Source organism: Gavialis gangeticus, unplaced genomic scaffold (genome assembly GCF_001723915.1).
Source record: "Gavialis gangeticus isolate Ggan-Ray unplaced genomic scaffold, GavGan_comp1, whole genome shotgun sequence".
NCBI classification, from domain to species: Eukaryota; Metazoa; Chordata; order Crocodylia; family Gavialidae; genus Gavialis; species Gavialis gangeticus.
Genome location: NW_017729033.1, coordinates 70,164,785 through 70,177,041, shown reverse-complemented (window position 1 = coordinate 70,177,041; position 12,257 = coordinate 70,164,785). Strand labels below are relative to the sequence as shown.

General features: G+C 39.1%; 1 protein-coding gene across 2 annotated transcripts in view; it reads left to right on the top strand.

The window, feature by feature from the left end:
* The window catches only part of USP46 (ubiquitin specific peptidase 46), a 47,480-nt gene extending 35,765 nt beyond the window's left edge, over positions 1 to 11,715 (top strand). For both annotated transcript variants that reach the window (XM_019526441.1, XM_019526440.1), the window contains 5 exons: positions 586 to 662; positions 4,741 to 4,824; positions 5,288 to 5,485; positions 6,887 to 6,965; positions 10,641 to 11,715. In XM_019526441.1, coding sequence (XP_019381986.1) covers positions 586 to 662; positions 4,741 to 4,824; positions 5,288 to 5,485; positions 6,887 to 6,965; positions 10,641 to 10,742 — 540 coding nt within the window. In that variant the 3' untranslated portion in view covers positions 10,743 to 11,715. The remainder of the gene's footprint in view (positions 1 to 585; positions 663 to 4,740; positions 4,825 to 5,287; positions 5,486 to 6,886; positions 6,966 to 10,640) is intronic.
* The last annotated feature ends 542 nt before the right edge of the window (positions 11,716 to 12,257 follow it).

Genomic DNA, 12,257 nt, shown 5'->3' with positions numbered 1-12,257 from the left:
GAAGATGTGTAGTGCTCCTTGACATAGATTGCCACCCCCCATAATTTTAAGAAAGTTATGATGCAATCTGAGCCTCAGTCAAAACTGACAAAATTATTTTTGTGGGTTTTTTAAAACTAATCCTAGACCAATACAAAAGAAGTTTAGGAGCATGTAGAAGCAACAACTTGTATTTTAAATTTAAATCTTTTATTTTTCATTTTGCTGCTTTTTAGATGAGCATCTAAAGGTCATAAATTAACTGAAAATTGGCTGCTACAGAAATATGGTGCTGAGAAGCCATGTGAGCAGATGTAGTGGTCAAATGAACAGATGTAGTGGTCACTTGATTATGATCAGCAGTATGGAAAAGGTGCCAGACACAGAACTGGTTGGTATAACAACCAGGTGAATGGGTTTACCGATACAGTGAATATACATATATAAACCCAGACATCTTTTTCAGAAGAGATTACGATGAGTTAGTTTTTTACTATTTACATCTGTAATAATTGTTCCAAGTGTAAACTATGTACTTAGTTTTCTGATACATTTAGAATGTGTCTTCTTACTGTGTATATTTTACATATATAGTTTTTGTTACAGGTTAGTAGCAAAGATGAAGATTTTCTTGACCTTTCTGTTGATGTGGAGCAAAACACATCAATTACTCACTGTCTAAGGTAAATGAATGGAAGTTTCATAAATACATTTGATATTTCTACCCAACTCTGCTAAATTCTGCTAGTCTAGGAGGCAAAATAAAAGCTATGTAAACATCAGTTATTTAGCATTTTTAACAAGGTATTTCTGAGCAGCAGCAGAAGAGACTAAATAGGATATTTACATAACAGTGGAATACTGAATAAGAATATGCTTTACTGTTTGGTATCTTACCATGAGTGCAGGAGAGAGAAGAAAAAGATCCTTCAGAATAAGAGTTGGATTCTTTGGGACTTTTGCTTAACTTTAGTGCTCAAGCACTTTGCTGGTTAAAACTTATGTGTGTACCAAAATTGAAGCATGTGCTGCGTTGAACAGGTAGCCTAGGTCCTAGACGCAAGAGATTTAAAAAAAACTGTTGCTTTGTGTATTATTCTGCAATTAAAAGCAAAAAGTAATCCTGTTTATTTGCAAGTTCCCATTCTGTAGCAAAGCTGTAGTAAAACAGAATCTGACAACTTTTTAACTATTATCCCTGAAAGTTGCATTTTAAATGCCATGTTTAGAAGGGCTGGTTGTACTGGGTGGATTTTAAATATCTTGAGTCTTGGCACTGAGTAGTATAAATAAATATCTGTATTTAAACATTGTTTTGCTTAACTCTATGATATCAACAAACCAAAATTTACTTTTAGGCTCTAGAGTTACTTTTGAAATTTTAAAAATACATTTTAAAAAAATCTTCAGAGTTTAAGGGAGACCTCCCTAAGATTGCACACAAACTAAAATTGAGCAGAAAGAGAGCAGTGAGGAGTGAACAGCTTCCTGAACCAAACAGAAGTGAACCATTCCACAGAGAATGACTGCCAACATCTTGGCAGTTAATACTTCATTTTAAAAACCTTTAGAGTTAGGGTTGTCCTCTCAGTATCATCCTATCATTGGATTTTGTAGTAATCCACACCTTCAGAACATCTCAGCATCAGTGTAATAAGTTTGATTGCTAAGCTAAGAAAAAATGTCTTGGTTAAAAAGGCCTCTCTTTTCCAAGGGAGCATGCTAGCAGTTCTTTTTTAAAAAAGGATACATTTTGGACCTGAGATTGCAAGATCATCTGACCATGGCAAAGTAGGTTGGGGGGAACCTCATTAGATCATGTAGTGCAGCTGCCTGCTCAAGGCAGGATTGTCCTTAGCTTGTTAATGAAGAAGTTGTGGGAGAAAGTGTCCAAAGCCTTGCTGAAGTAAAAAAATACATCATATCTACTGTTCTCCCCACATCCACATAGCCTATCACCTTATCATAGAAAGAAATTAAGTTAGGCATGACTTACTCTTGATTAATCCTTGCTGGCTGTTCTGGATCACCTTGTTCCCCTTACATGCATCATAATAGATTCCTTGAGGACCTGCTTCATGATCTTTTCAGGTACTGAAGTCAGGTTGACTGGTCTGTATTTCCCAAAATTCTTCTTTTTCTGTTTCTTAAAGATCTTTGCCCTTTTCAGTCATTTGGGACCTCAGCTGACCTCCACGAGTTCTCTTTCAGCATTCAGTATTTTTTCAGAGATCCTTCCTAATAGCCAGTCCCATACATACACTACTTCATAGTACAAAGCCATCTACAGGTAACAACCACAATTTAAGAATCCTCTTCATCTTCCATTGCAGGAATAAGACAGGATCAAAATCATACAAATCTTTTTTGGAAGGTAGCTACAGATTGCTACTTACAAAATGTTTAAGGCAGAGAATAAGCAACAACTGTCTTTTGAGATGGCCTTTTAAACAAAGAAAAATCTCTGTTTAATAAGTATAAATAAAGCTGGAATCTGGATTTTTCCTGCCCTTTTTATACAGTACCCTTCATTAGAAAATGGACATAAATGACTGCAGTTTTTGTCTATAGAGAACATGAAATCCTATTATTTTACTATGCTTACCTGGCTATCTTTTATGAAAATAATCACTTTGGTGCATCTTTACAATATGAATACAGTGCTGAAAAACAGACTAAAATAGAAATATTGCTGGGGCAATATTTCAATAAAATGTATTTTTCACTATTCTTCAGATTTAAACATTTTCACTACAAGCATTCCAAAGAATACAAGTCTGCAACATAATTCTCTTCCACTGGGTAAAAGATCTGGCAAACTGCAAGAGAAAAATTCCTCTAACAACAAAATAAATTATGCATCAATTATTTTTATTTCCACAAGGAGTTGTAAAGACCATTTGACTTGCTGCTTTTGATCCTGACTTTCAACTACAGTCTTTTTAAACAAAATTTTTTTTCCCGCTAAATATGTTCCTATTTTTATTGGGCACTTAAATAAATAACATCTGCAGGCTTGTTTTAAGAAGGCAGCTTTCTGACTGCTATATAGAGCTCACAAAAAGAACTATGGGATAGGTTTTTTTTAAATTCTAAATAAGACTAGTACTGAAAATAATATAAATATAATTCAATCAAATCTTTCTCCATTTAATGAAAAGATAAAAAGAAAGTGTTAAAAGTGTCTTGAAAATAGTATAGCAGTGGTTGGAAAGACCTTTCCCCACTCTTGCAGTTCTTATGCATACAAATCTTGCTGGAATCCCAGAAGGAGATATTTGCATTTAAGTGCTGAATTTCCATAAAATGCTACTATTCCATAAAAAGCTATTCCTCATTTGGTAAAATAATAGCGAAAGTGAGGATAATGGCAACAAAAACCTCTTAATACTCTCACAGTTCCCTGACTTGAGATACTACCCATTTGCTCCCAGTCCAGCAAATACTTTAGAACATCCTGATGTTTAAACACAGGTAGTCAAAGGGTATACTCATATAATTTAAGTACACATTTAGGGTGTCTATACACATGCTTTGGGGTAGAGGGGTGGGCGCTTTAATTAGAGCAGTTCTGAGAGCTGCTGTAGTTAAAGCACCCACAGCGTCACATGTATTCAGTGTCCCATGCTTCAGAATGGTGGCAGGGGCACTTGAACTAAAGCATATTTGATAAACTTTAGTTCAAGTGCCACCACAGCCATTTTGAAGTGCTGGGACGCTGAGTAGAAGTAACACAGAAGCTGCTGGAGCACATTAATTAACATGCTCCAGTAGACTCGAGTCTGCTTCGACGAGTGCTAATTAGCTCACGTCAGAGCAGACATTCAGCATGTGTATAGGTGCCCTTAAGGCCTAGATCCATGAAAGGGCTTTTAAGTAGTACTTGGGTGGCTAATTCTACAACTGCAATCCTCAAAACTCCTTTTGAGATGCAGCCTGATCCTATAAGTGCCTAAAATCCATTGGTGTGCACTTCAGTTTTTTACAATAAGGTTTCCCAGGTATTGAGAGCTGTGCTTTTGGACATGGATTGATGTTAGCTCAAAAGCTGTCTCTCACATTAAAACTCATTTCCATTAAAAAACTGGGTATGTTTCTGCATATATCACCTGATTAATCAAGGAAGTATTCTTGGATCATGCCTACCAGATTGCGTTCAGCAAACATGTAGTGGCAGGAAGTGAAGGTGCACAAAAGGGGAGCAACGGCACTGGGTCCTCCTGTCTTTAAAAGTAAGGAGGGACCCCTGGGACTTCGGAGCCCAATTCAAGGAGAAGGTTCAGGACTGTGCATCCTGAGTGACAGGAGGCACCTCCTGGGAGGGCTAGAGTAAAAAATCAAAGCCCAAGAGAGAGGTAGAATTTAATATACCCCCTGTCCTTGCCATTTCATATTTGGTAGTTTGGGTGGCTCCCTACCCAGTGTGCCTTTTTTTATGGATCCCATTCTGAAATGCCTAATTCTCCCCACTCATGGGGAGCTTAGGCAGCTAATGAAAGGTTGTAGATTCTGTCACAGGGACCAGGAAGATTCTTTGGAAATCAGGGCCTGAATGCTTTGCTGCATCACAATATGTTATAATGTATATGACAAAAGTTTATAATATACGTGTTTTATAAATTGGATAAAACTCCCATTGACTTCAGCAAAAGCAGAATTTCATGCAGTGTCTAATTTGTTTTTAATTTGATCAGTTTAATCATGCCATTAAAGGAAGAATGTTAAGAAATCTTAAGATCTAAGCATTCTCTTTGTTTACAGGGATTTCAGCAACACAGAAACTTTATGTAGTGAACAGAAATACTACTGTGAAACTTGCTGCAGTAAACAAGAGGCCCAGAAAAGGTGGGTAAAGATCAGTGCAATTTAACCCCTGTTCAAGTAAACCGCCTCTGATATGAAATACCACTTTTCCCTTTGGATCGTTTTTGCCACCTCTTTGATACAACTGGCACTTGAGGCTCTTGTAACTTTCTGCCCACGCTTTCATAGAGTCCAATGTGATTCTGATGTGAGACAACACAGCTCCAATTTATTCCCGCTTATTTGTGATTATCTCAAGCCTGAGTTTGGCATCCTGAATACAGGCCTCCTTGTGCTCAGGTGTCTTTAATTCTCCCCATACCTCTCCTAGGTAATGGACTTTGAAACTTAAGAGGTGGAGCCAAATGTCTTAGACCTAAAGACCATTCCACAGAAAATTCATTTAGAATGTGTATGTTTAATTGTAAGACTCTGAGGTAGGAATAGCACTGAAATTATTAGTTTCATGATATACACTCTAAGACCATTACTAATAATTTCATAGGATGAGAGTAAAAAAGCTGCCAATGATCCTTGCATTGCACCTCAAGAGGTTCAAATACATGGAACAGCTACACAGATATACTAAGTTGTCTTACCGTGTGGTATTTCCTCTGGAGCTGCGTCTCTTCAACACATCTGGAGACGCTATCAACTTGGATCGCATGTATGACTTGGTGGCTGTTGTTGTTCACTGTGGCAGGGAAAGTGCATTTGAGTATACTCTAAATTATTATTATATCAAAAGTGATGTCCATGAGAAGCTTTCAGAAGAAATTTCCAAAAAGTCACAAGATTGACTTAAATACAATGGGTGCATCTACACATTCATTAATGTGCTTTTTCTACTGCACATTAAATTTAGTACCTCTAATGTAAGGTACTAAATAAATGCGCATTAGGATGCCCTAATGTGCAGTAGTGAAAGTGCTTGCTTTTTTTAGTGATGCTACTGTGCATTAAAGCACATGTGTAGATGTGTCCAATAAGGCTTTTAAAAACTTCCAGATTCCAGCTTTTTCTACAAAAGAATCTGAAATGAAAAATGTTTCCCAGGACTAAAATTCTGTTTCCAAGGCAGGTTTTTTTAAACTAGTACCTGTGGTCTATAGAAATGAGACAGGAGAAATTATGTATTAAGGCATCACCTAATTTCTTTGCCAATACTGTACAGGCATATCCAGAATTTTGGCTTTGGGTTTGATCTGTGCTGAGTCACTATGATATCAGTGAGAAAACATACGGGAATAAGAATCTGCCTGGTAAATCTGTTTGCATGTTTGTGGTCTATTTTAGGTTATGTAAAAGTGAATTATTATGAAACACGCTGGATGTAAAATACAAATATATAATTACAAGCCAGCCCAAAACCATAGGGAATAATGTTCTGGCTTCACTCAGATTTTTGTTAGTTAAGCTGGGACAAATCCAGTCTAATTTAAATAGGTTTATGTGAGCATACCTAAAATTAGAATCTGGCTCTGTTTCTTCATTCCCAAGGCCACCAAGGTTAGAAACACATATAGACAGTATAGTCAGACTTTAGCAGGAGAGATTGTATATATACTTTTTTTTTACTAAGTTGCTTAGAAGTGGTTTAGAAATCTGGCTAATTTTAAGGATTGGTTAGAACTGAAAGAAGAATGGTTTGATTGAAGAATGGTAGCTATAACTGGGGACTACAAGAGTTTGAGATTGCCAAGCATGGAGAATATGGAAGCAGCTTAGTGAACCAATTGAAATGTGAGCTATTGCCTTTGGCATCCAGTAGGAGATAATTATTTTTATTTTTATATATAATATCAACCAGCTTTTTTTTTTTTTTTAATTTTATTGAGGGTTTTTGAAAATATTTGCAATAGTTTCTGCCTGGCACCAACAAACTGCCAAATACTTTTGAAGTAGATATGTAAACTACTATAATGTCAATAGTAAGAAGACACTTGATTTTCAGTTAACTGATTCACTTTAGACATTTCAATAAAAAGGAAAGGAGGATGGCACGATTGCTTAGGAATATGGGTTATCTCATAAGAAACTTCAATCAAAATATGTATTTTTCAACATATCACAATATAACCTGATGCTTTAATTTTTTTTCTAGTGGACCTAATCGTGGGCATTATATTACCATTGTAAAAAGTCATGGCTTTTGGCTTTTGTTTGATGATGACATTGTAGAGGTCAGTATGCTAATGTTGATTATGACTATTATCAATGCGCTTGTTCACTTACCCATTTTCTGGTCACATTGCACTGACTGCTCACACTCAGTGTGCTATTGACTAAAATCCCCATGTCTTTGTTTCTCTACTTCTGTTTTCAACTGATAAGCCTCCAAGAGTATAGTAGCAATTCTTGTTATTCATTCCTGTGTGCTTGACTTCACACTATTAAATTTCATCCATTAAATTCTGACCTTGATCTGGGTTTAGATTGTAATTCTGTAAAAAGGCAGAGTGTTTTGTGATGTAGTTTTGGTTCGGGTTCATCTCTCTTAAAAAGTAAGGTTATGAACAAACAGATTAAGCCTGAAATGGTTACTTGAGAACAACTCCCATTGATGTTAACAGTGTTTATTTTCTCTCAGATAAACATAAAATGTTTTTAGACCAGATATTTATTTTATTTTGAATGGCTTTCTAAATCTAATCAAGTCAAGTTAAAATACTTTAAAACCTATGGCTAAGTGCAGACATTCAGGGAGGTTAGGGGGGCAGGTTAGATCATGTTAAAAATGGCCACTTGATCTAAGGTAAGTCAGGATGGAGTGGTACTGGGGGGAGTGGTTGGAGGGCAAACAAGTTTGGGGGAGATTGGGGGTATGTGGAAGGGATGTGGGGGAACAGGCAGGATCCATGGAAGCAATCAGGGGGTTGTGGGAAGCAGGCAGGATCTATGGGAGCAATCGGGGAGGGGGGGAACAGGCAGGATCCACAGGAGCGATTGTGGATGTGGGTGGCAGGTGGCATATATGGGAGTGATCAGAGGGTGAGGGGCATCTGTTATCTGTGGGAGTGATTGGGGGGGGCAGGTGGCATCTGCAGGAGCAAGGGCGGGAAGTGGGGAGGGCAGGCAGGATCTTTAGGAGTGATTGGTGTGGAACAAATGATGTCCACAGGAACAATTGGAGGGTGGAGAGGGCAGGCAGGATCCATGGGAGCGATTGTTGGGGTGGAGGGAGGCAGGCCATGTCCATAGGAGTGATTGAAGGGGTGGGCAGACAGGCAGTATCTGCAGAAGAATCAGGGCACAAGCAGGATCCACAGGAAGGACTGGGGGCAGGTGGGATCAGCGGGGGTAAATGGGGTCCATGGGGTTGTTGGTGGAGTCCAGGAGGTTTAGCAGGATCACGGGGGCTCACAGGGTCTGTGAGGGAGCTTGAGGGGAACCATGGGCTATTTTTAGCTCCCTAACATCCTCCCCAGGGAACCTACAACTCGGTACTTCCCACCCCTCTCCCCAATGATACTTTGGTCAGCTCCTGGCAGCAGCATTGATAAATCTGTCACGGGGAATGACCTCTGGGGTGGAGGGGCTGGCTGGTCTGTGTGGGAGCATGGCAAGGGGCTGGGGGGCTAAAAATAGCCTGGTGCCAGGGCGACAGGTATGAAAAGCACAGCCCTGGGACTAGGGCCAGCAGCTGGACTTTCCCAGTCCTGGGGCTGCACAGGTAACTATACTGAAGTTCCATGAACTGGTCTAACCTAGATCAATTAAATTTGTGTGTACATCAATCTATCTGAGACCATGTTCTATCATTTTCAGACTCGTCTATTAGGGGTGTGCAAAGCTTTGGTTGCTGATTCAATTCAGAGAAGATTTGGCCCTATTTGGAAGCCGAATCACCGAATCCGAATTGAATTGGGAGACAATCCCCCACCCCCCTCCAAATCGATTTGGAGCCTCCAAATCGATTCAGAAAAAGATTCAGAGATTTGGCAATTCAGAAGGCAGTCTTGCAGGGAGGGGAGGCGGGGGGAGAGGGGGAAAGACTGATATCTGTTGCTGGCCAGTGACTGTGATCTTTCCCTGAGTCCCCCTCCAATCACAGTGCTCTGGGGAAGGGACATAGAAACAGCACATAAGCTTCTGTCTGCAGCTTTTCTGTTCCTTTTGTGAGCTGTTACTACCTGAGCACTGGGCAGGCCCCCTGTTACAGGCTACCATCCCTGCTGTTTTCATCCTGCTGTGCCTTAACACACACATTGTCACCCATGTCATGAGTTTTGCTTGTCAGCACCTTGAGGTGCAGTTTCCCAGAAACGCCTGCACTTATATCCTTGAAACTTGACATGCATCATGCCCTCAGAAGGGGCTACCATCCCTGCTGTTTTCATCCAAATCTGCCTTAACATACACACGACACGAGTTTTGCTTTCAGCATCTTGAGGTGCAGTTTCCCAGAAACCCCTCCACTTATATCCTTGAAACTTGACAGGCATCATGCCCTCAGAAGGGGCTACCATCCCTACTGTTTTCATCTAAATCTGCCCCAAAATGACAAAGTTATAGGTATTTCAGTGATTCCCCATTATAGTCTATGGCTGAATCACTGAATCTCTCTGAATCAGTGCTGAATTGATTCAGGATAGTGATCCGAATCTCCGAATCGAATCACTGTCCTGCGAATCAGCCAGATCTGAATCTGAATTGAATACTTCTCTATTCACGTACGCCTACTGTCTGTGTGTGCAGAACTTCTGTACTATTACAGGTTTAGATTGATTTCCAATCACTGAGATCAAGTGTAAGTGTAAGGTCTACACCTGCGCAAACTATGTTAGTTTGGGTGGCCCTTTTTAACCCAATCTAACCCCCACCTCTTCCTCCCCCACCCAATGTCTGCGCTTAGCTGTGAGGGCTAGAAACAAATGTTGCAGTGCTTGGCTGTTTTAAATTGCCATGGACTGCGACATTGGTGTAAGTTTTCAGATTTCAAAGTTATGGAATTTTAAATTGAGGGGGAAAAATTATTACATCACTGAAGTAAGGCTGGCTTCTTCATTCACTTTGGATTTACTTGGGGGTAAATTAGAACAGAATGTGGCCCATACTTAGTGCAGTGCAGTACAGTGCTAAGCAAACACTACAAAATCACTTCAGTGTGCTCCCAGGGGTAGGGGCCTCATTCTGATGTCACACCAATATAAGTCAGGAATAAATCCATTAGAATCAATGGAGTATTGTGAGATCAGTATCGCACACATTGTCTGGAAGGAGGGAGCACATCCTGACACTGTATAGTGATCTCTCTGGCTGACTAACAAACTCTGCAAGGAATAGTGTCCAAATCTGCTCTGAGCCAATTTCTGCCTCATCTCTACTGACAGCCGGTATTTAACTTCTTTAATAGTCCATTGATTTCAGTGGTAAAACTTGTAGGCCTAAATGTCAGTAAAGATGGCAAATTTTGGATTTCAGTAACTTGAAAAAACTGAAGAAAAGGAAGAATTAGAGTACCTCTGGAGAAAACCAAAGTTCAATGTGTTTAGGATTATTCTCCCCTTTTATAGAAACCTTAAATCATATTTACTCTTTGTACCTATGTTTGCTATTGTCTAACGAGGAAAGAATCTCTCCATTTATGTAAAGGATGCTTCTCTACCTAGAGGCACACCCCACTCAGTTTACTCAAACAAGCAGTGCCATTGACTTCAGTGATTGAAGCTAGAAGAATTTGGCTTCTAAGCCATTAAAAAAAAGTTTGTACTTCGTGAATTGCTAACAAAGCTTGCTATTCATCACCCTAAGGCATATAATTACACAATTGTTTTTGCATTTTGAGATCAATTTAATCCATGCTTAGTATTGTGTTCCCAGCAAGTATTTAAAAAAACCTCTGTCTATTTTTGCAGAAAATAGATGCTCAAGCTATTGAAGAATTCTATGGTCTGACCTCTGATATATCAAAAAATTCAGAATCTGGTTATATTTTATTCTATCAGTCACGAGAATGACTTGGAGAACTGTGAAAATACTGCAAGTGGAGAAACTGATCAGCACTGTTAACTGACCACATCTTAATAGACCACATCTTGTATGGTTGAACAATTACCTACCATGTCTCCTACTAAACAGTTGATGTGTTTTTTACTATAACCATTCAATTTGACATGCAGTGCTTTGGGTTTCTTTAATCTGACTCGAGTTAATTGTAGTCAGATCTTAGTAGAATTTATATGGACTAATATTTACAGGTAACAGGATTTGAGGTCATCTGTTAAATACAACTGAGCTGGAATCACTTTTTCTATGGCTGTGTGAATTATATGTAGGACAAATTGTTTGAACTTTCTAAATGGCTTTGAAGTGTCAAATTAAAAAGCATTCCTTTGAACACATACTAAAATGTAGTTACCACTGTTCAGTGTAGAAGGGATTTTGTCACATTACCTTCCACTGCTAGAAAGTTATTCTTCCCAAATCTTTTAAACTTGGGTTATTAAAACTTTAAATAGGTATCCTCAAGACTAAAATCCATATAAAGAGATTTAAACCACAGTGGAACAAAATAATACTATGCACCTGGTCTTCTTTTTTCATGAAATAGTACAGATGAGGTGATTGACAGTTTTTGATTCCAAGACCTAGATAGGCACTGAGTGTTTTGTGGGGAAAAGTGAGAGAGATGTTCTGTATGACACAGCTGAGGTACTTGTATAAAAAATGATCTTATCTTTCTGCTAAAAGGAACAATATGATGCTTTGTTTGCATAGCTGAATTTGCAGATCTTCCAGTATTGTTTGCACAAAACATGTTTCATAAATCAGGGCTACAATTACACAACCTAGTTAAGTGATGCTGCTGGCATGCTCTATAACATTGATCCCATAACATGCTGAGTACCAACAGCTTCAATTGGCATCAGTGGGAACTGTAGATGCTTGACACCTGCTAGGATGGGGACCATGCTTTTATAATTTAAAGCACCTTTAAAATAATATAATTAATATTCATACTTGCAGTGATAGGTTAACTACATGCAGCATCAATAGTTATGTTTGTCAACATCTTGATCACCAGGATATCTTAGACAGGTTCAGGTGAAAACATGATTTCAGAGCTATCAGGAGGTATTGTGTGACTGTTCATTGTTTTGCATTTTCAAAGCTGGCTGGAAGTCGTCATGTTCTAGCTATTAAATCACTCTACAAGTAATACTAGAAATATCTAGCTAGGAAGGAGGAAAGAAGGACATTTCAGTAGGGTCTGAGAAGGGACTGATGATGTGTCAACCTTTTATGTCAGATAGCTGACCCAAATCAAAGAATGTCTCTGCTGCTTCTGAGGCACTCTCAAGAGTGCTGCCAAAAGCCATATCCTACCCACCTGCTTTTGTCTCATTTCTGGGTTTGGCACCTGCACAGCAGGAGTAGGTGTGTGGGTCATGCTTCTCACTGGTGTTCCTGAGAGTGCTGAGGAAACAATGGAGACTTACCCTAAGGGTCAAATCCTGCTCCCAGTGAAGTCA